Source organism: Barbus barbus, assembly GCF_936440315.1.
Source record: "Barbus barbus genome assembly, chromosome: 36".
Taxonomy (NCBI): domain Eukaryota; kingdom Metazoa; phylum Chordata; class Actinopteri; order Cypriniformes; family Cyprinidae; genus Barbus; species Barbus barbus.
The window spans coordinates 18,886,115-18,911,178 of NC_136714.1; the positions used below are offsets into that span (position 1 = coordinate 18,886,115).

Consider the following 25,064-nt stretch of genomic DNA (forward strand, 5'->3'; position numbering starts at 1 on the left):
TTACACATATCCTGCAACTTGGTCACACAGTTAGGGCTCCTGACCGCTCTCATATGCTGCCACCAATTAACGATCTTTCTCCTGTCCCTCTGACATCAGATGAATAGTGTCTGAGTTTTCAGATGATGGATTATGTCAGCTTATCAAATGACAAATGCTTTACAATTTAGAATGACATCTGTAATTTAAGCATTTAGCACAACTGAGACTGGCTCTCTGCTCAATATTAAGAACATTAAAACATTTAAAAAAAAAAAAGAATGATGATATACAGTATATTGTGGTTATATAGAGATACCCACAATATCAACCTATATAATATATAAATATAAATGAATAAATATAAATAGCCTACTATTCAGTGGGGTATAGTGATGGTTATAAAACTTTTTACACTCCTATACCTCTAGTATTTTCCATGATTTTCAAATGTTAATATAATATTTCATATTTATCTGCTATACATATTTAACTACATTTTATAATTAGTGCACATCACCAATACTCTCCCTCTATTCATTTTATTTAAAAAATGGTAAACATATAGCACATATTGTGGCAATACTGCAACACAAGATATTTTAATTGAAAGCAACTAAAATCGGATGCACAGATGTACACACAGTGAAAAGTGTAACCCTTGTCTGAATAGCCATGGTGTATTTATATTTTCAAAACATGAAGCTAAAAAGCATGAGGTTATATCAAATTAAACAACAGAACATGCTGATACAGATAGCACAATCTTGAATCAAATTATGAAGTAAAATTTTCTGTAAATCCTCTTTCTTTTCTCTAAAGCTTTAAAGAGAGATCTCATGATATGGGGGTGGTTGTTATGCATGATAATGATTGGCTCCTGTAGATTCTAAAACTAATTGTACAGCTCACCTCTTTTACAACACTCAGTCAGTACTGCTGACAATATAAATGATAATACTATAGTGCACTATTATAGTATTATGTATATACTAATTTATAATAAAATATTATTATTAGACAAACAACGAACCACCCATTGTTTTTAGCGTGACTGTCGTCAATCTGGCAACCCATGCTGCGCTCCTCCTCCGGCACGTAACTTCCTGGAGACGGGCTTTATTTTTATTCAGAAAAATGGCGGCTTTAGGTTCAAATAGTACCTCGGAGAAATCAGGGACCGCGTCTGAAGCCCAGTCGGGACCGGATAATGACTTTTGGGTGGGACAGGGTCCAGTGGTTCTGCGGGATCCAGTGATTAAATTGCTGAGTCCGGTTAGCGGTCTTGAGCCGCTGTCGTGGGCAGAGGATCACAGACTGGCGGCCTCCAGCACTAACAGCGTGTCTATCATGGAGCTGGTGTGTGACATACACAGTCTCAGTCAAAATCTGGTGCTGCATCGCAGTCACATCCCCGTTCCGGACAGCGCGTGTGATCTCAAGGTAACTACTGTGCGCTCCTGCTCGCTGCTTTATGGTACCAACTCACGTGCACTGTTGCAGCTATGTTGCCAAGATTAAGCCATGTTTTGATGTGACATGACATTTATCTCTCAAGATGTGCAAAATAAATGTTAAGTATCATCTGCGAGGAATTATCCTATTTAATCCCTAATTTTACAAGCACAAACTGAATGCCTTTTAATATGCCAAATTTTTGTTTAACTATGCATTTTATTTCTAATCATAATTGTAGCTAACCTGTGGGGAACTAATTAAAATTGCACGGTTGAGCAGTTAGAAATATGCAAATATTAGCATGCACATTAACAGTAGCATCATTTTTTTTTCTAGTCAGTTGTGGGGAGTGATAATCCAAGAATAAATTCACATTTCTTTTTACATCTACTTTTTAATTCAGTATAACAATACTGGAAATCTGCTGTTTTATAATGCGAGTCAACCAGTTATTTTTTTTAAATGGGGCACTGTGTTTTCCCACTGGTCACAATTGTGACCACTGACATATTTGTGTATCCTGTGATCATGATTTATGAGACAGAGCAATCTTAATTAATAATAGATGTTTTAAAGGGGACCTGTTATGCAAAAATCACTTTTATAAGGTGTTTGAACAGTTGTGTGGCCGCAGTGTGTGAAAACATCCAGCCTATAATGGTAAAAATCCACCCACTCATTTTTTTATAATCTAAAAAAATCATAAAGAGTCTCTCAGAACGAGCTGTTTCAGATTCTCCCTCTGTTCACGTCACAGAGGGGAAAAAGTCCCGCCCATTTGTGACGCTGCCCTATAAGCATAGACACAGCCCTGAGTGAGAAGCTGTGGTCCGCCTCCACCATTACTGATTACTTGCTGTAGCTGCTGGAGATATAATGGAGATATACAGCGCCAAACAGGCATTTCAAGTGTTGTGTTTCGGGATGCACTAACGAACATAGGAGTCTCCATAGACTCCCTACATCTGAGCTGCTGAGGACACTGTGGTTAAGTTTCGTTGTCTAAGGAAATGTCCCAGAAAAAATCGGTAAAGTCCCCAATATGTGTAGGGATCAATACCAACGCTTCGTGCGCGAATGTCAGCTCCAGACAAAGTAAGTATCACACGTTTGTTTTCCAAATTGCCTTTCTGAAAGAGCTTCTTGGCACTCTGTAAGGCTAATGATGCTAAAGCTACCATCGTCTCTGTCTGTTTTCACTGGTGCTGTCTTCATGAATGATCGTGAATAGGAATGTGTGGTTAAAAGTTGCATATGAAAGCAATGTGAGTAGATCGCTTGAGTTTGTTAAGCTCATAATCACGAGTGGGACTTATAAAGTTTGTGATAGAATGCCATGCACCACGAGACCAGCTATGTTGTTATTTTTATCCCGCTGTGCTCCCTGTCTGTGTAATTCACAAATGCTAATTTATTATGCACAGTACAATCAAATGACTGACTTTGAAACGGAGTACGTTTTCTGTAAAGATAACAGGCTTCTACTAATATGAAATGTTTATTTGCAAAGGCTAGCACTGCTAATGCCAGAGCTTGAGCTCTTGAAGCTCCGTCCTCTTCTCTGGGAGCACCAGTTCATTTGCATTAAAGCAACATTCTCAAAACAGCGCGTTTGGGCTCACACCCTAAAAGTGGCAATTTTAACAAGCTATAAAAAAATTATATGTGGGGTATTTTGAGCTAAAACTTCACATACACACTCTCGGGATATCAGAGACTTATTTTACATCTTGTAAAAAGGAGCATAATTGGTCCCCTTTAAATATTATATGTACCAAGTAGGGATGTAATGGTATGAAAATTTCTTATCACGATTATAGTGACCAAAATTATTACGGTTATCAGTATTATCACGGTATTGTTAAAATGTGCTGGAGATGTTCAAAAAGTACTGACACACAAATCACTTCAAGTTTTATATTTAAAAATCGACAAACAACAAATAAAATGACGTTTTGTTTGCATAATCACTAAAACAATAACATGACCAATGATGTTCGGTTTTTAAATGACAACTTGACTGACAACAGTTTAATAGTTAATGTTCAAATATCTAATGTAAATGTTCAAATAAAGCTTTGAAAAGGTTTCATAAAAAATGTAAACCTCCCATTTCAGCCTTTTAAATAAAGAAAAGGATTGAGTCAAAATGATAATTGATTAATAAATGATTATATGTATTTTATCTGCTCCATAAATAGATAACTTATCTGAATTGTTTAAATGTGTAGAATCCACATAAGCTTGTTTTTCATCAACCGGTCAAAATTTACAGCAGGGCATGCAAATTCGATCCATTTTTGGCCAGACAGAAACTGCACACAGGCTGAAGGGTAAATATAACTAAGTCTCTGTAAATCCACTTTCTGACACTAGGTGGTGCTTATAGAAAAGCTGAATACAGCTATTTTCCGTAACCTCCGCGAACAAAGCAGTATTGTGATTTAAGAACACTTCTTTTAGGTATACATGGAGCGAAGATGAAAACAAAATGCCATCGAAACGTTTCTGAAGACAGTCAGAACCAGGGCTTAAAAACGAAAAAAAAATCCATTCGGTTCACTCCGAGCAGAATCGATATTATAACGTTTCTGTTCTTGCGTTCCTCATTAAACAATACGTTCCGAAAACGGTTTTCTAGAAAAAATACCGGTTAATAAACGTTATTTTATTACACGGCGTGATAGATAGATAGATAGATAGATAGATAGATAGATAGATAGATAGATAGATAGATAGATAGATAGATAGATAGAGTGTGCGCCTTTTAATAACATGTTTGGCATTATGTTTACAAATGATTAAACCAAATTCCGTGTTCGTGTCATTTGAACTTCTTGTCTTTAAAACCGAAAGTAAACGAGTTCACCTGGAAACTCGTTACAAATGCGCTAATAAATTTTTAAAAACAGTTTTCTTGTTTGATAATACTATAGCGAAATAAACCCCTTCAAGACCATCCGCTTAACATCCTGACCACACGGCTTAATCTGCGATAAAAACCTGTTGACTTATTCCTTACCTAATAGCCTATTATAGGCTATTTTCACTCAAACAAAACAGAACTCCAGATAGTTATGATTTTACATTTAATGCATAAAAGTAAAAGAAAACGTAATGCATTGTAACATTATAACAACAACAGATTTTTTTTGAACATTTAACACAACAGATCAACAACTTAAATTATAATATACCAAATAGGCTACTGGAAAAACTGGATGGGCTTCAGCAAAATATTTTATATTTAAAAAAAAAGTCAATCTATAGCCTACTTAAAGTCCATATACTTTGGGTTTAAACGTACAAAGAGAATGTCCTCTAGGATAGGATTCAGCAAAATTTATATTTTATATATAAAAAAAATGCAGTCATTCTATGGCCTACTTAAAGTCCATACTTTTTGTTTAATAGTACAAAGAGAATGTCCTCTAGGACCTGTGCATTCATTGACGACCTCAGAGGGGAAAGAATGTACTTAAGGCATGAAAATGCACGCTCAACACTTACTTGCGTTACACACAGTAAAAAATGGGGTGTTAATATTTCAGAGTAAAGTTATTTTAACCCAAATAGAGTATTTTCAACATTTGGGAGAGTAAAGTTGCTCTATCAGTGGAGTTAAAAGTGAGTGTAAAAATCTGCAGAAACGCATGACAATTTCAACTCTACAGCAGTGATGAATACCCGCCACTCTGTTGTGCTGAAGATTGGCACGTTTGTCGGTGGAGAAAGATCGCTCTGGAGTAACGTTAGGCCACTGATATTGCTAGGTAAGTAATAATCCCTGTGTTGTCAACACACAAACGGTATTTTTTAACTTTACATAATTTTAGAGTTGTGCTGATATTAGTTGAGGTCATAATACAACTAACCAGCTAATCTGTATCGGTAACTGTGTTTCTTACTTGCAATATTTTCACGAATGGATTTGGTCAGAATGATTTATGTGTAAAATAACGTTAGCTCGGTCGATATAACAACAAAATATTTAATATCTATTTTTTTAGCTTCCCATTCAACGTTAATCTGGGTTTTTTATACTGGTAATGTTAGCATGATTCTGATGTTGGTCTAGCTCTAGATCACTGATTGCATGATGTGTTTGTTTAACATGGCTTAACCATTTTAACGGGTTACTGTTTGAACTAAAATAGCTAATGAGCTAGCTAACTTTGGCACAGTTATTTGGTAGCTAGTGGGACGCGGTGCCTCTAAACTTTAACTAGCCTAAGTTAACGTTAACCCATTTGCTGCAGAAAATAGCCTAACGTTATATTCAACCAGCATAACTTTGTCTTCTTCAGCCACTCTTTGTAATTGCAGTGTAACATCTAAGTAATGCATAGTGCATTGCCACTACTGAGAGAAATGGATAGATAATTCTTAGTTGAACCAGCCCTAAATTATGATTTTGAATATATATATTTTTTTGTTAACAGGGGCAAAATGCTGTTGCGTGTTCAATTCGGGGAAGAGCAGAAATATGTCAAGCTGTCTGAGCTGACATTCGATGCTTTCTTGAAAGAAGGTGGGTCATTAGGTTAAAGCAATATCACCCAATGATACAGCACCTATTATGTTATGATATCTAGCTAGGTCAATAATCATTTCTGCTGTGCTTTATATTTTCAGTTACATAAAATCGGGTGCAGATACTTGTCTTTCATCATTTTGTGAATACATGAGGCAAACTTAAATATGACCTTTGATTCTTGTGAGGGAATGCATGTTTTTTTATTTAATTTTTTTTAAACAGCGTGTCTAAAATTCAACATACCAGAAAGCAGGCAGCCAGACATTAAGGTGTATGACCAGTCAGACACAGGTTTTTGAAGAAATAGTGAAGGAGTCACCTGGAACTTTCAGAATCATGCTGGGCAATGGAGGACTTGGTATTCATTCAGACAATTCACAAATTAGTTTGTTTAGTTCAAAGGCCGGAATGAGAACATTTATTGTTTTAAAAATATCTGTTTCTTGTAATATGTTTCTATGTTTTGTACAAATTTCATAATGAACAGGTGCCTCTCAATCATCATCATGCTCGGGTACATCTGATGACACCGTCATCCTGAATTTCACGATGTGTGACCCTGTTGAAGAAGTAGCTGCTGCCGAAGGAAGCCAGCCTAAAAGGCCATGTCACATAAACTATGAGGCAAAAGCGGTAAGTGGTGGAAATTGCTGTTAAGTCCAATCTGAATGTTGTTTCACCATGGGAAGTGTTCTTTAGATAGCTCTTTTTTTTCAGCATTACATATGGTTTTACAATAACGGAAAGCACATTTTATTCCACCTATAGTTGATTGAAAAAATCCTAACATCAAAGCCTGGTGGTGAACGCATTATGCAAGAGTATGGAAAAACCAAATCTCTGACAGATGCCACCAGAAGACAGATGATTAACATACTTGCTGCTGAGATGACAGAAACACATGGGTAAGCATTAATCATATAGATGGGCTGTAAAGAAACATTGTTATTGTTGTACAGTTATTAATTATGTAAATTGTGTTGTGCAATGTCAGTTGAGTGTGATGTTAAATTTGAATTCATATGCTAGGACATCCCCCCCCAAAAGTGTCAGAGTGATGTATGCACAGGGGATAGTAGCTTTGTTTCCCTATCTAGAAGACCCATACTCACAGCATGGATATGTAAGTAAATGGGTTATTGCAACATTATGCACATATTCACTCTTTGAAATGTTAATAGTACTCATTTATAATTTATTTATAATCACATAGGAACATTACTACGATCCGGAGAGTGGTTCGGGATACCTTGCATGGCGATTGAAGACCATACAAAAAAAAACAGCAGAGGAGAGAGGTGCCTCAGTCAGCAAATCTCCTAAAGGTATGTTTACTGATCAGTGATGTGATTATAGTGGTGACCTGTGAATTGTACAGAAATCAGTTCTTAACATTGTATTTTTTCTTAAGTTGGTGGGCCAGGCCGTGGTCGTCAGCCCGTCAGCCCTTCAGCCCTTCCGCCATCTGATGAGGATGTGGAAGCAGCTATTTCTGTTTTGAGACACTCTGCTGATGAAAAGACTGTCCGCGAGAAGATGGAAATGACCTTCATATATCGGCAAGCAATGGTCAACGATGAAGCCAAATCATCAGATGTCTTCTTGGTCTTCCCACGATTTCTGATCAGATCAAAGCAGGATTTGGTTTTTTTTCATGTCGACAACCTGCATTACCCTAGGCCTTTTGACATACAAATGTCATATGGAGGGACTGACACAACTCTCCTTGTCGTGCCATATTGCTTTCTCTGGTAAGAGAAAAATGTTTGTAAAAAAACATTGTTATACATGTCTCTGTCAGATACAAGGCATTGTAAATTCAATGTTCAACTCAATTCAACATTGAAATGCTTTTTCACAATAAATTGTGAGTTCTGTGATCTAGTGTTATTGTGCTTGTTTTTATTTGGATAGTATTGATAGTTCTATATAATTCAGTAACAATGCATCTTATGATTTATATATATTTTAAAACACTGTAGAGAAATAAAGTAAACATTACACTTAAAGTGTCATTTTTTTAAGTAAAATTGTAGATAAATTAACTCTATACTGTGTAATCATATTACTCTTAACAGTGTGATTAAGCTACAGTGTTAAATACTTTTACACAATTCATTGTTATTTTTTACTCAATATTGAGTAGAATTAACTCTAAAAACTTGACACTGACCAAAGAGTAAATTTTACACTGATTTCGAGTGGGACCAAATGTTATCTGAAACACAGTCAAATTCAACTCTTTAGGAGTTAAATTAACACTTCTGTTTTTACTGTGCAGGTAGCGCAATTACATTCATAGCAAGTTTGTGCAAATCTGGCTTAGTGGTAGCAACGCTTGCCCAGTACTTAAAAAGGCACTCACTTCTCTTAAGACGGGGTTCTCTCGAATACATATCCAAAGCAGATGAGATTGACACTCGAGTATGTTTTACAGTTGTGATTTCTTTTTCTTTTGCCATCAGCAGCTGTTCGATCTCGTCGTCATCGTCGGATGCCTGCGATGGACTACGTTGTACAGTGTTGTTGTTTGCCGACAAATTTTGAATGGCATCCCAGGCACGACTTAAGTGAATTTTTGCCCTTTCGGATTGAAGATCGCTGAGGAAAAACCTGTATCTCGGATCGAGAAATAAAGCAGCCACAAAGGCATCGTTGTCAAAAAGCGTTGTTTGTCGTGACTTAAGACATTGAACCAGTCGTTTTGCAAAAAGATTGTCAATTCTGTCGGTGCACAAGGCGCAATGAAGCCAAACACCGTAGAAGTCGCCGGCGGTGAGCTGTTCCGACTGAACGCTTTTCGTAGCAACTTTCGCTGGTTTTAAAGCGCTTACCAAGTTGGCTATTGCTTCCCATTCGTTTCCACTTAAATTTATTTCTTTAATATTTGGTGAAATGTCCTGGCAAAAATTATTGAGCTCCAAAAGCCGCTCTAGCATATCGTGTGTTGAATGCCAGCGCGTTGGGCAGTCCACAATGGCTCTCTTTAGCCCCATCCTTTTTAGAAGAACAACTACGTTCTGTGTGCGTAACTTTTTCGCAACACGTCTCGCTTTAGAAAGCAAATTTGTTGACCGTTGCTCTTTTAATGCATCATCAACTGCCAACTGCAAAGTATGAGCTGAACACCGCACACTGCGCAACACATGTTCTTGCATCACAGAATCAAGTTCGATGGCCAAATCCGGTACCAATTCCTGACTTTCGTCTTGGATATCAGTCTCATCCCCATCCTCTTCTTTATCCATGGTATCAGCCTCATTTACCTCATTACACATGGTGTCCTCTTGTATGTCAGATAGTAAAGATACTGCCCTTATCATATTAGCGCCATTATCCGAAGTTATTGAATAAACTTGCCGTAATTCAACATCATATTCGTGTAAGACATCTTGCACGACGGATGAAATGTATTCGGCCGTGTGTCTGTCATTGAGCTCTCTTACGGCCAAAGTGCGCAGAACAATTTTTTCTCCGTCAGTGTATTGTACATTTACGCCCAGAACTGATCGGTCTCTGCATGTGGCAGAATCAATTTTAAGCATTAGTAGCCTGCCTTTTAAGTCGTTTTTTCAGTTCTTCTCTGCCCTCCTGAGCAACACTTGACACCATGTCACGGATATTTGAGGAGTTGATGACGAAATTATTTCCCATAGCGTTTTGTAGTGGCTCGATAATTTTTCTAAAGCCAGTGTCTTTCATTAATGTAAATGGTCTCCCGTTGACCGTCACAAGCTCTATGCACGCGTCTTTTAGACATTCTGGAGACATTTGAACATGTGGGCATGTTGTCTTTGGCTTTTTCACTACGACCGCGTCTAGAGTCGTTTGTCCATCAGCTGCTGACCTTTTATTGCTGGTCGAATCAACATATTTCGTTGGATGTTTACGTTGAATGTGTCTCTGCAGGTTACCGCCATGATTCCCAGCTATTTCTGCCCCGCATCCTTCAATATTACAGATCGATTTATCAGACGATTTGTCATATGAAAAAAAATGACGAAAGGGATTTTCTTTATGGCGACCCATCTAAAAACAATAGACAATCAGTAATTATTTTTTGTAATTTTAACTACAAGTTTTAATTAGGCTACAATAACTTAAACCTAAACATACCTTTGCACATGAAACAGCCAGGTGCTTGGTAACCTTAAGCTGGTCACATCAGAAAGGCTCTGCTTATGACGTCTGCTTCGCGGGCATTTCACGTTGTAACGTTATGCGTCACCGTCGCATTTGCGCGCACAATTTGAATTCATGTTTTTGGTCTGCCAAATTGATATAATAAAGAGAACGATAAAAATACCGTTATTAACCGGTTAATTTGGAATTTCTGTTTCCGTTTCTGTTCAGAACGATTAAAATTTATTTTGTTTTCGTTTTTGTTTTTGTTCCTGTTCAATGTCATTTGTTTTCGTTTTTCGTTTTCGTTCCTTGAACCGGTTCAGAGCCCTGGTCAGAACCTTCAGAGCTGCATTCATGTAAATAATTCCTTCATAAATTCATTTGCATAATTCCCTCAGCACTCTTTTAAAACCTCCCAGCTTTTCCGCCCTATTTTCACTCAAAACGAAACTACTCTGCTGCTGTGCGCACGTGAGACTGGTACTTAAAACTGTGCTTTATGCTGAACAGCATTTATTTATCGTGAGATGTTCAAATCGTGGTAATCTAATACGGTTTTAATGATAATTCAAAAATGAAACGGTAATACTAACCGTGGGGAATTTTATCATGATTTATCGTCAAACCGGTAATCGTTACATCCCTAGTACCAAGTGTGGTAGTTGAATCTACACTATTACATGTATTTTAAATGCTTCTTTTTATGGAGCTTTGACAGACATCTTTCATAGGGCAAACTGGAATTAAACAGCTCTGGTCATGTTACTATTTACACAAGGCATGGTATATAGTAGGTTTTCTAGTGAGTTTTGGTTTTGTTAACCTCAATTTATACTTAATTGTTAGTGGTCAAATTATCCCACCAATACCAAAAAAAGAAAAAATTACATGGAACAAATTGTTTATGTATTTTACGCTGAAATTTGAACTGTAAATTAAGATTGCAGGTGAACAAATTTACTAATGCTGTGAACAAATCTATTACCTCACTGCTGTTAAGCATAAAAAAAAAAAATCACTCTTATCTGTTTGAATACCAGTGGCAGCATGTTTAAAACTAACATGAAATGTAAAAAAAAAAATTATTATTTTTTTTTTTTAAATCGAAGATGACTGGGAATCAATATTTATGATTTGGGTGAAAAAGTTAAAGTGACAAGTGGACACGATTTGCAAGCTGTGACATTGTGCAAAATTAAATATAAATAAAATTTAAGAAAATTATAATTTCAAACTCTTTTGGTCTAATGAAGCATGAAATGTTTTTCTAAAATTCATTAATTTGTTTTTTATATATTCTTACAGGTGGGCCCAGAAAAGGAAGTGCAGACTATTAAAGAAAGCTTTGCAAAGTGTAAAGATCCTGTAGTAAGCCAAATGATATTGATGGACAGAGCCATCCATCCTCAAAGTGGACGTCTCCATGGCGTGAAGTACACCAGCTGGTCACCATTAGGCTGTGACAAATATGGCCACTGTCTTCTTGCTTTCTTAACACTGGACAATCATCTAACAATCCATAGCAGTCACTTGCATTTGCAGTGGAAGCCTCTCCTGGACCTTACAGAACTATATGGTGAAATGTTAAAATCCAGGAACTACTCTGCTCAGAACGACGGCTCACTGCCGAACTCCATTAAAGACTTGGATGAACTGCAACGGCGGTATCGTATGCAGACACCAGTGCGCATGGAGTGGTCTGGTCTGTGCAGTATGCAGCAAGTACAAACCAATAATGCATGTAAAGATGTTAGCACCGTGCTTCTGGCTGTACTTATGGAGAACGGAGACGTGGTGGTATGGCAGTTCAGTTTGCCCCCACAAGGAAAGGATTCAGTGGTGTCTTGCAACACCATAAAATCTGGAGTGTCATCGCCAAGTATGCTCACCTGGTGGGAATATGAGCACGGTGGACGGAAAATGAGCGGACTGATTGTGGGCAGCTCAGTTGGTCCTGTAAATATCCTTCCAGTCAATCTCAAGGCAGTGAAGGGTTACTTCACCCTCAGGCAGCCTGTGGTTTTGTGGCAGGATAAGGACCAGATACCTGTCCACAACATCAAATGCATCACGCTCTTCCATCCGCACCAGAAATGCAACTGCAGCCTAGTGGTTGCTGCACGTGGTCCTTATGTGTTCTGGTGCTTGTTGCTGATCTCCAAAGCTGGTCTCAATGTTCACAACTCCCACGTCACAGGCCTTCAATCCACCCCTATCATATCAATGACGGTCTGTCATAACAGTGGGACTATTTTCACCTGCTCACTAGACGGTAAGTTGAAGAAGCTGACGCCGGTTTTCACAGATGTTGCTGTTGAGTTTAAACAGGAGGAGATTGCTCTGCCAGAGGAAGTTGCAGGTCGACGGATACATGGCATATCTGTCAGTCCAAATGGTGCCTACCTGGCTCTTATCTCCAATGAGGGCATGATCAATGGGCTCCATCCCATCAGTCGCACTTACCAGGTGCAGATTATCACCCTTAAGACTCCAGATGAAGCAGCTGCTGAGCTGCTTGAGTCTCAAATGCACAATCTCTTCAGAAAGACCGACTTGCTGGACCTGCTGCGTTGGCGGATACTGAAGGACAAAAGCATCCCTTCGGTTCTGCAGAACAATCTAGATGAGAAGCTCCAAACCTCAGGGTCATCCACCTACTTATGGCGCCTCAAGCTTTTCCTCCTCCGGATGCTCTACAAGTCCATGCAGAAAAGCCCTTCAGAGCACCTGTGGCGGGCGACTTATAGGGAAGGTATTGCTGTGGATAAGGAGGCGGGTGGAGGTGAAGATGAGATGGTGGAGCTCTCCGCTCTAGAAGAGCTCAGGCAAGGCGATGCCAAAATGCAATCCAGTGAGGAACAAATGAGGGAGATCAGCAGCAGGATTGAAGAGGTGGAGTCCCAACTGATCCGCGAGAACATGAAGAAGGTGCTGGGCGAGGTGTACCTGCACACCTGTGTCACTCAGAACACATGTATTCCTACCAAAGGTGTGTGTGACTTCCTCACAAATGACCCTGCTAATGAAGACAGGGCAGCCAAGGTGAACCCCCATCTCACTGTCTCCTGAAAACAAATGTGGTTGTGCTTTTAAATTGCTTTACATATCTTAACCACTGACCTACTTATGCTTATAAAAGCAGAACTGAATATTTTGTGAACATTTTAAGATTGTAGGGTTGAAACTAGATGATAAAGGCATACAAATGTTGGCGTTTTTGTGCTTGTTTTAACTGGCAAATAAAATGATTCATGCAATGAATGAACTCACATTTTTAGAAATATACCTTAAGTGTAAATTACCCTGCATGTCAATTTTTTGATGTTTGAACTTCACAGGTGCTGATAGGTCATATCATGAATAAGATGAACAAACAGACATTTCCAGAGTATTGCAGCCTCTGTAAAGAAGTTCTGCCCTTCACAGACTGCAAACGAACAGAGTGTAAGAATGGGCACAGATGGCTCAGGTATGTCAAAATATGGTATATATATATATATATATATATATCCAAATATATATATTAAAAGTATGAAATTATTATAATATTAATATAATAAAAGAGATACTTTATGGTACATAGTACTATACTTGTCAAATTAACTATAACTGTCAGAAAAACATTTACATAATAATCTGGAATACTATGTGCCTATTTTGACTATTTTACATACAAATGCTATTTTATTTTACTATTGTATAGCTAGTTCATTAACACTGTCTATATTTTGCAGTGCCAAATAAAGTGACACTGTTCTTGGCTCACATTCGACACAGATTGCTGACTTTGATGAACAGATTAACTTGATATTTTGTAATTTTGGATATAATTGATACCATATTCATTTTCTGCACTTAATCCTTATGAATACCAGAATGCAGTCTGCTATGCTCTTGTTTTGGATTTTTACAATTACTTTTTAGGTCTAGTTTATAATTTGCTGATATCATGTCTTCATAATGATCAGACATGAAGAGTGGAAATGTTCATGTATAAAATCACTTTTTCTCCACAGGACTATATGTAGGTGTTGACTAGGTATTGAGTAGATTTGACCCACTTTCAAACCCCTGGCGTCACATTTTATCCATCCGCCTGACTGAAAGGCGATTACTGCCCCTAATGGTGTATCAGGGAAATAGTTGCTTCATTGCTGTCATTCTGATCTCTGCCAAGTACTGATCTAAACCTTCCCCTGCCGTTTCTGTTCATGTGTCTTACTGTCTCTTTCCCTCTGTCTCTCTCTTTCCTTCTTCCTCCCTAAGGTGTGCGCTGTCATATCAGGCCTGTCAGGGTGTGACATACCGCCGATGTCTATTGCAGGACAGTATTGCCTCAGTTGCAGAGCCCGAGGGTGAGCCATAATGCTGTATCATATCTCCACATTGCACCACACACTTAGACTTTATGTAATGCAGCAGGAACTTTGCACACACACAAAACAAAAACTCTGCTGCCCCACAGCAGTGCAAGCTTAGGATGTCAAATATGCTGGTACTGTGGTATCAAGTCGATATGAAAATATGATGAGGAGGGTTGTACCAACTAAATTCTGACTAGCAGGCAGACAGGTTCAAACATTCAGATGCACTTTTCAGTCAAAAGGCCCATCTTGGCAATGCATTATTGTAAACAAGTGAATGTAAACGGGCTTGACTGATATGTCAGAATAATAGATTTGTGCATTTGGCCTAGTAGAGTAAATACAGCAACTGTCTATTATTTTTTTTAACTGTAAAAAAAAAAAAAAAAGATTATTGAATTCAACATGCCATCGTTTGAATTTTAATTTTCAATATTTCTATTAATATTTAGCTTTTTAAAATAAATTTGTGTTTTATTATTTATTTATTTATGCTATTTGTATCACGTACTGACAAGCCTGTTGCCAGAAAAAATTTGCCAAATGCATCATGTTGCAGAAAATGGGGAAAGACAGACAAGCCATTATGGACAAATTTAGACAAACCGCCTTCATTTCATGTTCAGTACATGTAATGATTATGCATAATAACAAAAAACTTATCTCCTTTTCAGATTCAGACTGGATCAAGAAAATCCTCCAAGGTCCCTGCATCTTTTGTGACTCCCCTCTCTACTAAAGCAGCGGGGTGAAAGATGACAAAATCTTCACGGCTGACTACTACATAAATGCCTTTTTATTACTTGAAAGAGAAACCTTTGAAAGTCTATAAAGTATTCACTAATTGTTTTGTAATATAGGACATGTGGGAAATTTTCTTCTCAACAGATCTTTATTTTAAAGTCAGGCTTGAGCTAAAAAGTGATGTATAATTTTTTATATAATGAAAACTATGTATGTGTTAATAAATTATTCTATTGTAATTTTTGTTTTTTCTGCTAAAGCTCTACATTTTTGATTTGTTAATATTATGCTGTCACGATATCCTACTTTTGCATTAAAAATGCACGCTCTTCCCGTGGCTGATTTTAATTGGTTTAAATAAATCCATTTCCTAATTGGCTTTGGGAACATTTCTATGGATCTGCAAACACCAACTCCCCCATCTCCAAATAATGACTTTTCCTTGGCCTAAAGGAAAAGATGACTATACAAGGAAATGAAAAACAGCGAGACAGAGAGAAAACTGTTTTAAAACTGATCCAGCCCCTCCAAAGGGCCAAACTCTAATGAGATACAACAGTAATGAGGAATGGATCCCAGCAGCATATGTGATGCATTTTAATTAAGACAGCGAGCTTGAGTGCATGTTGTTAAATATAGTTAGCCCTTTTTTTGTGGGTCGCAGGGAAGAAGCATGCAGGTCATGAACCCTGACGGCCCATTCCACACAATGCTGCTACCGTACTGGGGTCAGTGGTAATCAAAGATAGACTCAGGCTGGTTGGACCCTCAGAATGCTCTCCTCCGTGTCAGTTCTCATCTCCGGTACATCTTGTCGCCTTACCCTGCTCTTGCTCTGTTTTCACTGAAGATGATAGCTTGCTTCAGGGCTAGTCGGCAGCCCTGTCTTAGGTTTCGGATGGTATCCCGAGATAAAGATGGCCCAATAATTACATACGATTCTGCTCCCATCTCTCGTTCGGCATCAATGAAAGCATTCCGTACCATCAAAGGGCTTAAAAATAAAGTAATCAGTGTGTTTATGTAGTTTGTCTTGTGTTTATTATTCATAGAGAGGGCCTTCATTATGTTGCGTTCTGAAATGTTGCCATATCATTACAACTGGTAATGCAACATGTAAGGGGTGTTTGATTATGATCATAATGTGCATTATGTATTAATCAAAGAGCGACTAGAACACAAAGGCAGTGCTCAGAACCTCAAATGCCATCTGCTGCATGTCACAGCAAATTTGCTCACTGACATATTGCGATAAGCATCTAATAACATGAATTTGAAAGCTGTTTTTAAACGATGTAATAGGATGACGCTTTAAGAGAAAATGAAAAGCTATTTGGATTTCAATTGTACACATAATATAGAGTGCATATTAATAGTCGCAGGTGTTAAATGTCACAGATTAGATTATAACTGCAAACGTGATTGAAATTCCAACTGCCTGGTATTTTCTCTCCTAGATATTAGATTGTCAAATGGATCTTGGCCTTTTGGTTTGAGTGCTAGCTTTGTTGATAGGTGGAGATTTCTCCTGTTGAAGAGGTTAGCTCTGTTTGGCAGAACCTCCTACTTCTTTAATATAACAATCTGTCAAAAAACATTTCGACAATAATTATGGCCCCCTCCTCTTTCCTCTTTGTGTGTGCTCTTTCAAGACTTCAAAAGGAGGTTTCGTTCTTTTCTCTGTATGAAATATTCATAACTGCTGTTCGTGGCTTTGTGCATTAAACAGATAACAGACAGATTTTTTCGATTATTTAATCTTATATTCTTTTGTTAGTTAACATATTTTGATATACCTCACCTTCCGTTAAGCACCTAATTTTGTGAGCCCAAACAATATGCTAAGCGTCGATCTCAAAGTCATTCCCTCTAACGTCTGGTACTGAAGTTTTTATTTTCTTGCTACAATTTTTCAGTTTTATTTGTTGGACGTTTTGTGCTCAAGAAAGATATCCTGGATTTTACAATCAAAAAGCCTGTATAATGTTGATTTGATTTCTTACAAAAATCACTCTGTGACTAAAGTACATATTTCAGAGTTCATGTACATAATATGCCCTAGATTCATTTTATTTTTACAGTACAAATCCTTGTTTCTGTACATATTTATAAATAAACTTTTCAGATGTGTTTTTTTTTTCTACATTTGTTTCAGCATAAATGTTCAATAATGTTTTTATTTGATTAACTTACAAAAATGTACAAATAGGCAAGTTGCCATATGAAAACAGAGTACTGGCAGAATTGCATTTTCTCATTAGTAACTTTTATAAATGTAGTAATTTATTCATTTATTTAGAAATGACTATATTTGCATTTATACAAAATAACAATTATCATTTGTATTTGTTTTATTTTGCATTTCTACATTTTATCCTTTTAGTAAAAATACTGAATAACCCCTGATGATGATTCATTTCAAGTGTTTAAAAACATCAGTTATCACTTTAAATATTAATTTAAATATTATTACTAATTGTCAAGAAACACTAGTTAGTGGATCATGACGTTTCCTTTTTTTTTTTCGTCTTTCAAAAAAGTCAAACAGAAAAAAAAAAACTGTTAGAACATAATGCGTATGTTAGAAATATGCATTAGAAATAATGTATATATATTATAATGGCCTATTTAGGTCTATTTCTGTTCATGTAGTCCTCTTAGCAATTTTATATAAATTGCTTTCATTAGTTTTCTGACACCAAAAATAAGTTTCACCGCATAATCTGCATGAAAATATGCATATGTATATGTATGTGTGATTATGAGTCATACTGGGAAAAAAGAAAATAGCTTCTAAAGTAGATTTTCTGATGTTGTTTCACTCCGTAGTGTATATACATCAATTTTCTCGCCTGTCTCAAGTATGCTTCGTAGAAGTGTTCCCTCAGACTTCAGTAATTCATCAGTAATTAAGTCTGTCTGGGGGCTGTCTAGGGACCCCTGGTTTTTCCTGCCGACTCTGAAATCAGGCTGTTAACATGGCCCTTTAACGGGTACATGGACCCGCTGGGATGGAGTCGGTGACCCGTGACTGGCTAATATGAGCGTATGAGGGAGTGTGAGATGTCAATAGTCCGTCTTTCTGCTTGTTCTGCGGTTTAGAGCAGCTCAGGTGGAACTAATGCAGAACCTCAGGAAGGCCGTGACCAGAGCTCTGCTTTACTGCAACATTAATTAAAGTCATTCGCTACACACTGAACACACAACCACAGAAAAGAGGAAGCGTCAGGAGAGTGTGTGTGACTATATATTTATGTTCCTGTAATGTAATAATTAAAAAATATAAATGGATGAAACTTGCCATATTGGTAAACAGATTTGCAAATATGCATACAAAACCCTTAATTCCACTGAAATTCACCTCAAACAGCTTTAAAGAAATGTTATTCTCATGCCAGAAATAAAAACTGGCAATAAAGCAGATCATGTTTTAGCACATGGCACTTGCATCATGCACCTGCACATATAATGAAACTAATACAATAGTTTAAATCTACACAGATGATTGTGCCAAATCCAATGATCATTCAAAAAAAATATCAAATTAGAAATGTCTAATAATAATCATCATCCAGTGGCAAAGCCATTTCTGATCCTGTCTGAGTGTGGGTGTAATATGTCAGACTCAAAAGGCTTACATAAAAAGAGCTCTGTTTTATTGAATAAAAGCCATGAAAGAAAAGCCATTGGGCGTTTGCATTTCACACCATTTCGGCGGCGCACTTCCCCTCTGAAGATTTTCCAAATCTTTCCGAATCCTTTCATGTTGGCTTTCACCACAGAGACACAAGGAAGCCCTCATTTTGAAGATTGCTTAAAAATACGTCTCCCAAAGATCAGACAATGTCAAAATTAACCTCCCCTGCACAGAATGCCCAGAAATGGTCAAAATGAGCAATCAAAACGACGGGAACTGGAGACTTAACGTGACATGACAATGCAAGTGGTTAGCAGTCAGTCATTCATATGTTTCCGTGTTTAATCTGACAGAAGGTGGAAACAGCCAGTCCAAATCTACAGCATGAGAGGAGCGGAGACAGATGGGACCCAGTCAGGATACAACTCACGCGGATGCATTCAACTCCAACTCAAAGCATATGTCATTAGGACAGTTTCCGCATAAATTACCTGAATTTTCGGCGACCTGCAGATAGTGGATTAACACAGCCCTTTAGATGTGTATGCATCTTAAAAGGCCTTAAATATAATAATATGCTAAAAGTTAATCACTTTTCTTGAGAATATCTCTAAAGAGGCACAGCGGCTCAAAGAAGTCAGTAACTTACGACTGAACTGTAAATTCATTTGTCTCCACTTCATAAAGCCTTGGAATAAAGCACTCGCTGCGAGGGAGCGTGTGTGTTTCGGTATATCCGCACTTGTAATTATTTCAGGGGAAGAGTATGAAGAATTTATAATGAGTATTTTTGTTTTTTAAAAAGAAGTACCGGTAATAACTACTATGCAAAGCTATCGGAATGAATATTTATGACCTTTGCTATGAAATATTCATAAAGTCGGAGAAAAAAAAAGAACACAAAGGGAGAAAATGGGGAAAACCGTGTGTGAGTGAGAAAAGTCACGAGAAGGGAGCCACTGCCTGGATTTCCCTGGAAGAGCGACTGATAACGGATAACGACAGATATCTGACATTTACTAACAAAAGCGCCAGCAACATCCTCCTGGTTTTTTAACCATCCGTCCCTTCATCCCCGAGGTGATGCGAGTTTCTTTCGTTCATCCGATCCTCCTCTCTCCATCGCTCTGGTTCTCTCACTCATCCCCAACCTCTCTCTCTCTTCCTCTTGGTTCCATCTACCCAAATTAAGAAATTAATGAGGGATAGATTCTTTACCGACTGCCCCTGCAATGTTTACCACTGATGAAATTATAATGCTGCCTCAGCTGTATAATTTATAAGCCAATTAGAGGAAGTGTTACTTGATTTGATGGGGAGCCGACACACAAAGTACATTTAACTAATAGAGAGCAAGAGAGTAGCGCAAGGAAAGAGATCCGGGGAGAGGGAGGGAGGACAGCTGAGGCTGACGAGTCCTTGCGCCACTCTAGGATTACGTGGCTAATTGCCCTGCTTTATCTGTCTGTCACGGATAGCCATGCATATTTCAGTGTTCCCAATGACTTTGATTGTTTGCACTCGTGTTGGGCCTGTAACAAGCAGAGCAGTGGCCAACGTGGAGAGTAGTTAAAGACTGGCACCAGGAAGAGGTGGAAGAGGGAGGAGGGAAGCGAAGGGAAGAGTTCCGACTAAAACTGACAGATGAATATTACTGGAGAGCGAATGGAGCAGAGCACCACCAGAAAGATTAATGCAAACTGAAGAACCGTCTGGTGTAGTATAATTACAGCAAACTTAGGAACAGTAGTTTGCTTTGCAGCCAAAATGCACATTTGTTTGAAACGTCTCACAGCGAAGGAGAAAAAATACACATTTTAATCAGTGGTTTTGTCTTTTTTTTCCTGTAAAAATATTGCAACGTTTACAAAAAGATAAATTTACTTGATAGGGAAAATTGTGTAAGATGACCTTTTTCAAAGAATAAATCTTTAAGTTTATTTTTGTGCTTTATAATTCTCCAGAAAAAAAAAGGATTAGAAAATAAACTTTAACTGAACTCAACTTTAAAATATTCGTCTTGCTTGCTTATTGGAAAACTAGAATAAAGAAATGTAATAAGACAGACATGATAAAAAATATATATTTTTTCCATTACTTACAGCCAACTGAGTCACCACTGTTAATTAAATAAGCATAAGAGAATAAGACAAATTCATTGAACTTACAGGGAAGAATTACTTCTAAACAATCCTTAGCTGTTACACTTTATAAATATCAAAATACATTTTCCACACATACATCAAAAGCTTAAAAAAATCATGAGCGCTAAGCAAGGCTGGAGATTTCCAATGACAGAACAAAAAACACACAATGGAATATGTAATCTATACATGATGAAGATCAGAAAGATCATCCTGCAAATGTTTTCTTAGCTCAGCCACCATACCGGAGAGCTTCAGAGATCCCGCAGAACTCCAGAGGAGCGAGCGGAGGGACAGGCGTGCCGTTATCAGCCTCTGAAAACTGATCAGACATTTATGCAAAAGAGAGAAACTGGAGCGAAGGCATCTTCAATTATCTGATGAGGCAAGTTTATCTGAACGGCTCCCTTTTCTTTTCCTTTTTTTCCTGCGTGAGGATCAAATAGCAGCTCTTTACATAACAAAAGAGCTTCCTGCCTGACCTGCTTCGTTCAGCCTATTTTCTGATGCAGCTGGGCTTTCCATAAGCAGGACTTTTCTACTGTAAAATGCTGACTTATTCTAAAAACAGCAACTCGTTCATTTAGATTCAGGCCTAATAGCTGTACTGACGTCCACAGATTATACAAACTACTCCTTTTTGAGCAATTAAAACACATAAAATCCATCAACAACCACACACAGTACTGTAAGAACCCACCAAAATGATATTCTGCACATTTTTCCGGCATATTTCAGCAGCTCCGTCCGTTACAAACCTAAACCTTATTTTTCATCTGGAGACCAATATGCTGCTTCACCAAACATGTTACTAATTAATCTATTTTAAAGCCTGTGTAACTGGATAGCCATTAATTAATATAGCTGTCAGTTAAAGGTTCTCTGCTGGACCAGTGGTAACACTAGCTTGACCTGCTAGTCACACTAGGCCTCTATCTGCAGCTCAATTAAGCTAATGCTATGCAAAAAAGGTCTCCAGCCGTTAGTTCTCACACCGGGGCCCATTAATAGCATAATTGACCCATTCCAAAGGGCAATTAATATGGAAGCACGCTATGATCTCTTCCCCATCGGAAGCTTAAAATACTTCTAATATGCACAACTGCAGATTTGTGCGTCTGCAGGAAGTTGTGGTTCTAGATGCATCTCCCTCAAGTGCATGGCTTCCCACTGCCCTAGACTAATCAAGAATAACGAGTAAATTAAAGAGCACAAATGCAACCAACTTTTCTACAAATCCAATGTGTCCCTGCACAAAATTTACTTGTATATAAGAGTAGTATTTAAATAAATTATACTGAATTAATTATGGCTATTCAGAAGATGATGCTGTGTTAAATAGATCTTTAAAGGCTAAATATAAAGTCAACCCTATTTACTTTCCTAACAAACATCACTTTTTTGCATTTGATTCATCAATGCATGTTATTAAAAAGAGAAAATAAATCAGAGCATCTTTTCACGATACAATCAATTTATAAAGTATAAAATCATCAACTCCTATATTTGGTTCTCACTGAATATCCTCAAATATGTCACATCCAGAAGCAAAATGGGTTGCAAAAGTTGACTAAATGAATAATTTCATAGCATGCCTGAAATTCCAAATATTAAAGATATGAGAAGCTATATCAATAATCTGAACTGAAATAAACACCTCAGGACATCAATATGAAAATCTCATTGTACTTGAATTCCGAATGTATTCAGATTAATCCTGCAGATTTATCAGACTTCCTATTTAAGTTTTATTTTAGTGAACATCAGTCCACGTATTGACTGACTGCTTTTCATCCTTCTTAGAGAAACCGCCTGTGTTTGTGTGTGTATGTGCAAGCGAAAAGCTCTGTGGGAATTTTAACAGTCGAGCCCCGCTAAATCTTCCTGTTTCTACAGCAGAACGTCGATAAAATAAATATGCTGTGTGTTTCTTTTCTCTCCTCCAATGCCCACCCAAACGTCCTCAACCAGCAGGGCAGAGAATCTCACTCACACCTCAGGCAATCTTTAATATAATCCCTGGTTTTTTTTTTTTTTGGGGGGGGGGGGGGGGGGGGGGTTTGCCAGTAAATGGCCAAGATCTCAGGTGCGGCTTTTAAACAGGCAGAGAAAAACTAATGTTAACATACGCTGTGAGTGGCAATAGCTCAGGCTCTGGCATCGACCAGCACGGTGTGTGATTAGGGTAGTGAAGCTAAGCCGATCCCAGACACCGATCGATCCCGCACACTTTCAATATGGATGCAACCCTGCTCACAGCAGCCACGTCTAGCTGCTTACATTGATTTTTTCCTCAATTATATAATGGTGGCTCTGTCCAGGATTTGAGCTAAATCACACATATTGAATGGCTGGCGTCTCTTAAAATGAAGCATTTTTTTCTCATATCAAATTGTATTTTATTGGCAATGTTTGACAATTTCACCAGAATACTCTGGGAGTGTGTGTGTGTGTGTGTGTGTGCGCATAACTGCATGTCCCTACAATTTCATAAAACACAAATGTGTGTGCTTGCTCTATTCAAGCCCCTGTCATCCGAAATATCTGACACAAATGTATTTTTCTGCTTATGTATTTTTTTGGACTTATGATTTTAACAGAGCACAAAAGTGACCACTCACTTTTGCATCAGCCACAGTTTCCAAAAGCATATGCCATTCTTTTTTTCCACAGGGATTTCAAAACGGTTTAATAATCAACCAGTTCCTAGAGAAATATTACAAATTACATTTCATTACAAATTGTGATCTGAAGCAACAAGGTATTAAAAAACTGGTAAAAACAAAGACATCAGTAAGAATATGAAGAAAACTATTGTTTTCTATCAAAAGCATGTTAATGAATGTATGGAGTTACATTATAGCTGTATAATTGTTGCAAATTCTTTTATCTTTTTTGTAAATAGTTTTATTTGAAAAAGTTATTTCCAGCATATATAAAAATACACACCACAAATAAAAAGACTGTGCTCTTACAATATTAATAAAGAAAATGAAGCATAAATCAAACAAATTGCATGAATCTGCAAATTGCATAAATCAAAAATGATGGTAATATAAAACTACTGACTCAGTCATTGCTTATAACTATTAAAAAAAACTATATTTAAAAAACTATATTTAAAGTTTATTGCTCTTTTGCAGCAGTTTACATTTATTTTTAATTTCCATAATAACAATTACAGGTGGTGTAGTTGTCCACAAGGAAGTCTTAGAACACACTTGAAAAGTAAAAAAATAAATAAATAAAAAAATGCTGCAAAACATTTGAAACATTAAGAAACACTGACTTGTACTGTAGCTTCTACAGAAGCATGTATCACCGTCTACTAATCACAGTCTGTCATGATATCCCAGGTAAAAAAAGTAATACATTTAAAATACAGTTATTTCATACTAAGTATAGTTCAAATCTATTAACATATTGTGGCGGGAGGAGCCAACGACAGACACAGTGGGCGTGGCGTCAAGCCTCGGAGAGGTTTTTATTAAACAATATTTAAAATAAAGTGTCCAAAGGGGGAAAAGTGTCCAAAATAAACGGGGATCTGGTGTCCTCGTCGTGCTGCGGGGCTGTGCAGGAGGGCAGTGTTCAGGAGGGAAGGGTCCAGGGAAGGGGCGGAGTCCGGTGGCCGCACGCGCTCCCCTCTCGGGGCCGGGAGCGAGTGGCGGCGGCGTCTCTGGCGCGGCTTCGTCCATCTTCGGGATCCCGGCACTTCTGGGGGACTCGGCGGCTCGGCATCCTAGCCCGTCAGCCGCCTAACGGGTGCGGCAGTCCTCCTCGACGCTCCCTTCCTGGACCCACGAGGACACCAGCGTGCATGCACGGGAAGAGACCGGTCTCCCGAGGAGAGGCGCGCTCGGCGTTTAAACGGCGGCGGTGATGAGGCTCTACTCACGTCAGGTGCGCCTCATCACACGCCGCCAGCCCTGGCTGTTTCAGCGCCCCTCCTCTCTCACACACCCACTCCTGTCGGGAGCCTGGTGAAGGGCGGCGAATACAGGACGGGGTGGTGATGATGGACAGGGGGGAGGCAGCCGACTCGTCACATTCCCCCCCCCAAGCGACATCCCCGT

At 38.1% G+C, this 25,064-nt stretch overlaps 3 protein-coding genes across 5 annotated transcripts; 2 read left to right on the plus strand and 1 right to left on the minus strand.

Annotated features, from left to right (window-relative positions):
- Window positions 1-1,093: 1,093 nt before the first annotated feature.
- On the plus strand, window positions 1,094-17,339 carry LOC306855543 (general transcription factor 3C polypeptide 4-like). Its single transcript, XM_079394303.1, has 5 exons — window positions 1,094-1,422; window positions 11,405-13,141; window positions 13,438-13,568; window positions 14,366-14,454; window positions 15,138-17,339. The coding sequence occupies exons 1-5, from the start codon at window positions 1,117-1,119 to the stop codon at window positions 15,200-15,202; spliced, it is 2,328 nt and encodes a 775-aa protein (XP_079250429.1). The 5' UTR covers window positions 1,094-1,116; the 3' UTR covers window positions 15,203-17,339.
- Window positions 5,135-7,980, plus strand: LOC306856053 (uncharacterized protein). 2 transcript variants are annotated; one of them, XM_079395023.1, is made up of 7 exons: window positions 5,135-5,210; window positions 5,880-5,968; window positions 6,462-6,607; window positions 6,743-6,879; window positions 7,004-7,097; window positions 7,188-7,299; window positions 7,386-7,862. In XM_079395023.1, the coding sequence occupies exons 2-7, from the start codon at window positions 5,887-5,889 to the stop codon at window positions 7,727-7,729; spliced, it is 915 nt and encodes a 304-aa protein (XP_079251149.1). In that variant the 5' UTR covers window positions 5,135-5,210; window positions 5,880-5,886; the 3' UTR covers window positions 7,730-7,862. The 2 variants fall into 2 exon arrangements, with proteins under 2 accessions (XP_079251149.1, XP_079251148.1); XM_079395022.1 differs by lacking the exons at window positions 5,135-5,210; window positions 5,880-5,968 and adding an exon at window positions 6,114-6,332 and having other exon boundaries at window positions 7,386-7,980.
- LOC306855544 (uncharacterized protein) lies at window positions 7,152-10,181 on the minus strand. 2 transcript variants are annotated; one of them, XM_079394304.1, is made up of 3 exons: window positions 10,091-10,164; window positions 8,340-10,003; window positions 7,152-7,722 (listed from the first exon to the last, which is right to left on the minus strand). In XM_079394304.1, exons 2-3 carry the CDS (start codon window positions 9,517-9,519, stop codon window positions 7,673-7,675), a joined length of 1,230 nt encoding a protein of 409 aa, XP_079250430.1. In that variant the 5' UTR covers window positions 9,520-10,003; window positions 10,091-10,164; the 3' UTR covers window positions 7,152-7,672. The 2 variants fall into 2 exon arrangements, with proteins under 2 accessions (XP_079250430.1, XP_079250431.1); XM_079394305.1 differs by having other exon boundaries at window positions 8,340-10,181.
- Window positions 17,340-25,064: the final 7,725 nt, after the last annotated feature.

Excerpts from the sequence above, each read along its gene's own strand:
- LOC306855543 (XM_079394303.1), top strand. The coding sequence starts at position 1,117 with ATGGCGGCTTTAGGTTCAAATAGTACCTCGGAGAAATCAGGGACCGCG. Across the intron at positions 1,423-11,404 it reads ACAGCGCGTGTGATCTCAAG|GTGGGCCCAGAAAAGGAAGT; the intron begins GTAACTACTGTG and ends ATATTCTTACAG. Across the intron at positions 14,455-15,137 it reads CTCAGTTGCAGAGCCCGAGG|ATTCAGACTGGATCAAGAAA; the intron begins GTGAGCCATAAT and ends TCTCCTTTTCAG.
- LOC306856053 (XM_079395022.1), top strand. The coding sequence starts at position 6,248 with ATGACCAGTCAGACACAGGTTTTTGAAGAAATAGTGAAGGAGTCACCT. Across the intron at positions 6,880-7,003 it reads GAGATGACAGAAACACATGG|GACATCCCCCCCCAAAAGTG; the intron begins GTAAGCATTAAT and ends TTCATATGCTAG. Across the intron at positions 7,098-7,187 it reads CATACTCACAGCATGGATAT|GAACATTACTACGATCCGGA; the intron begins GTAAGTAAATGG and ends ATAATCACATAG.
- LOC306855544 (XM_079394305.1), bottom strand. The coding sequence starts at position 9,519 with ATGCTTAAAATTGATTCTGCCACATGCAGAGACCGATCAGTTCTGGGC. Across the intron at positions 7,723-8,339 it reads AGAACCCCGTCTTAAGAGAA|AGAAAGCAATATGGCACGAC; the intron begins GTGAGTGCCTTT and ends TTCTCTTACCAG.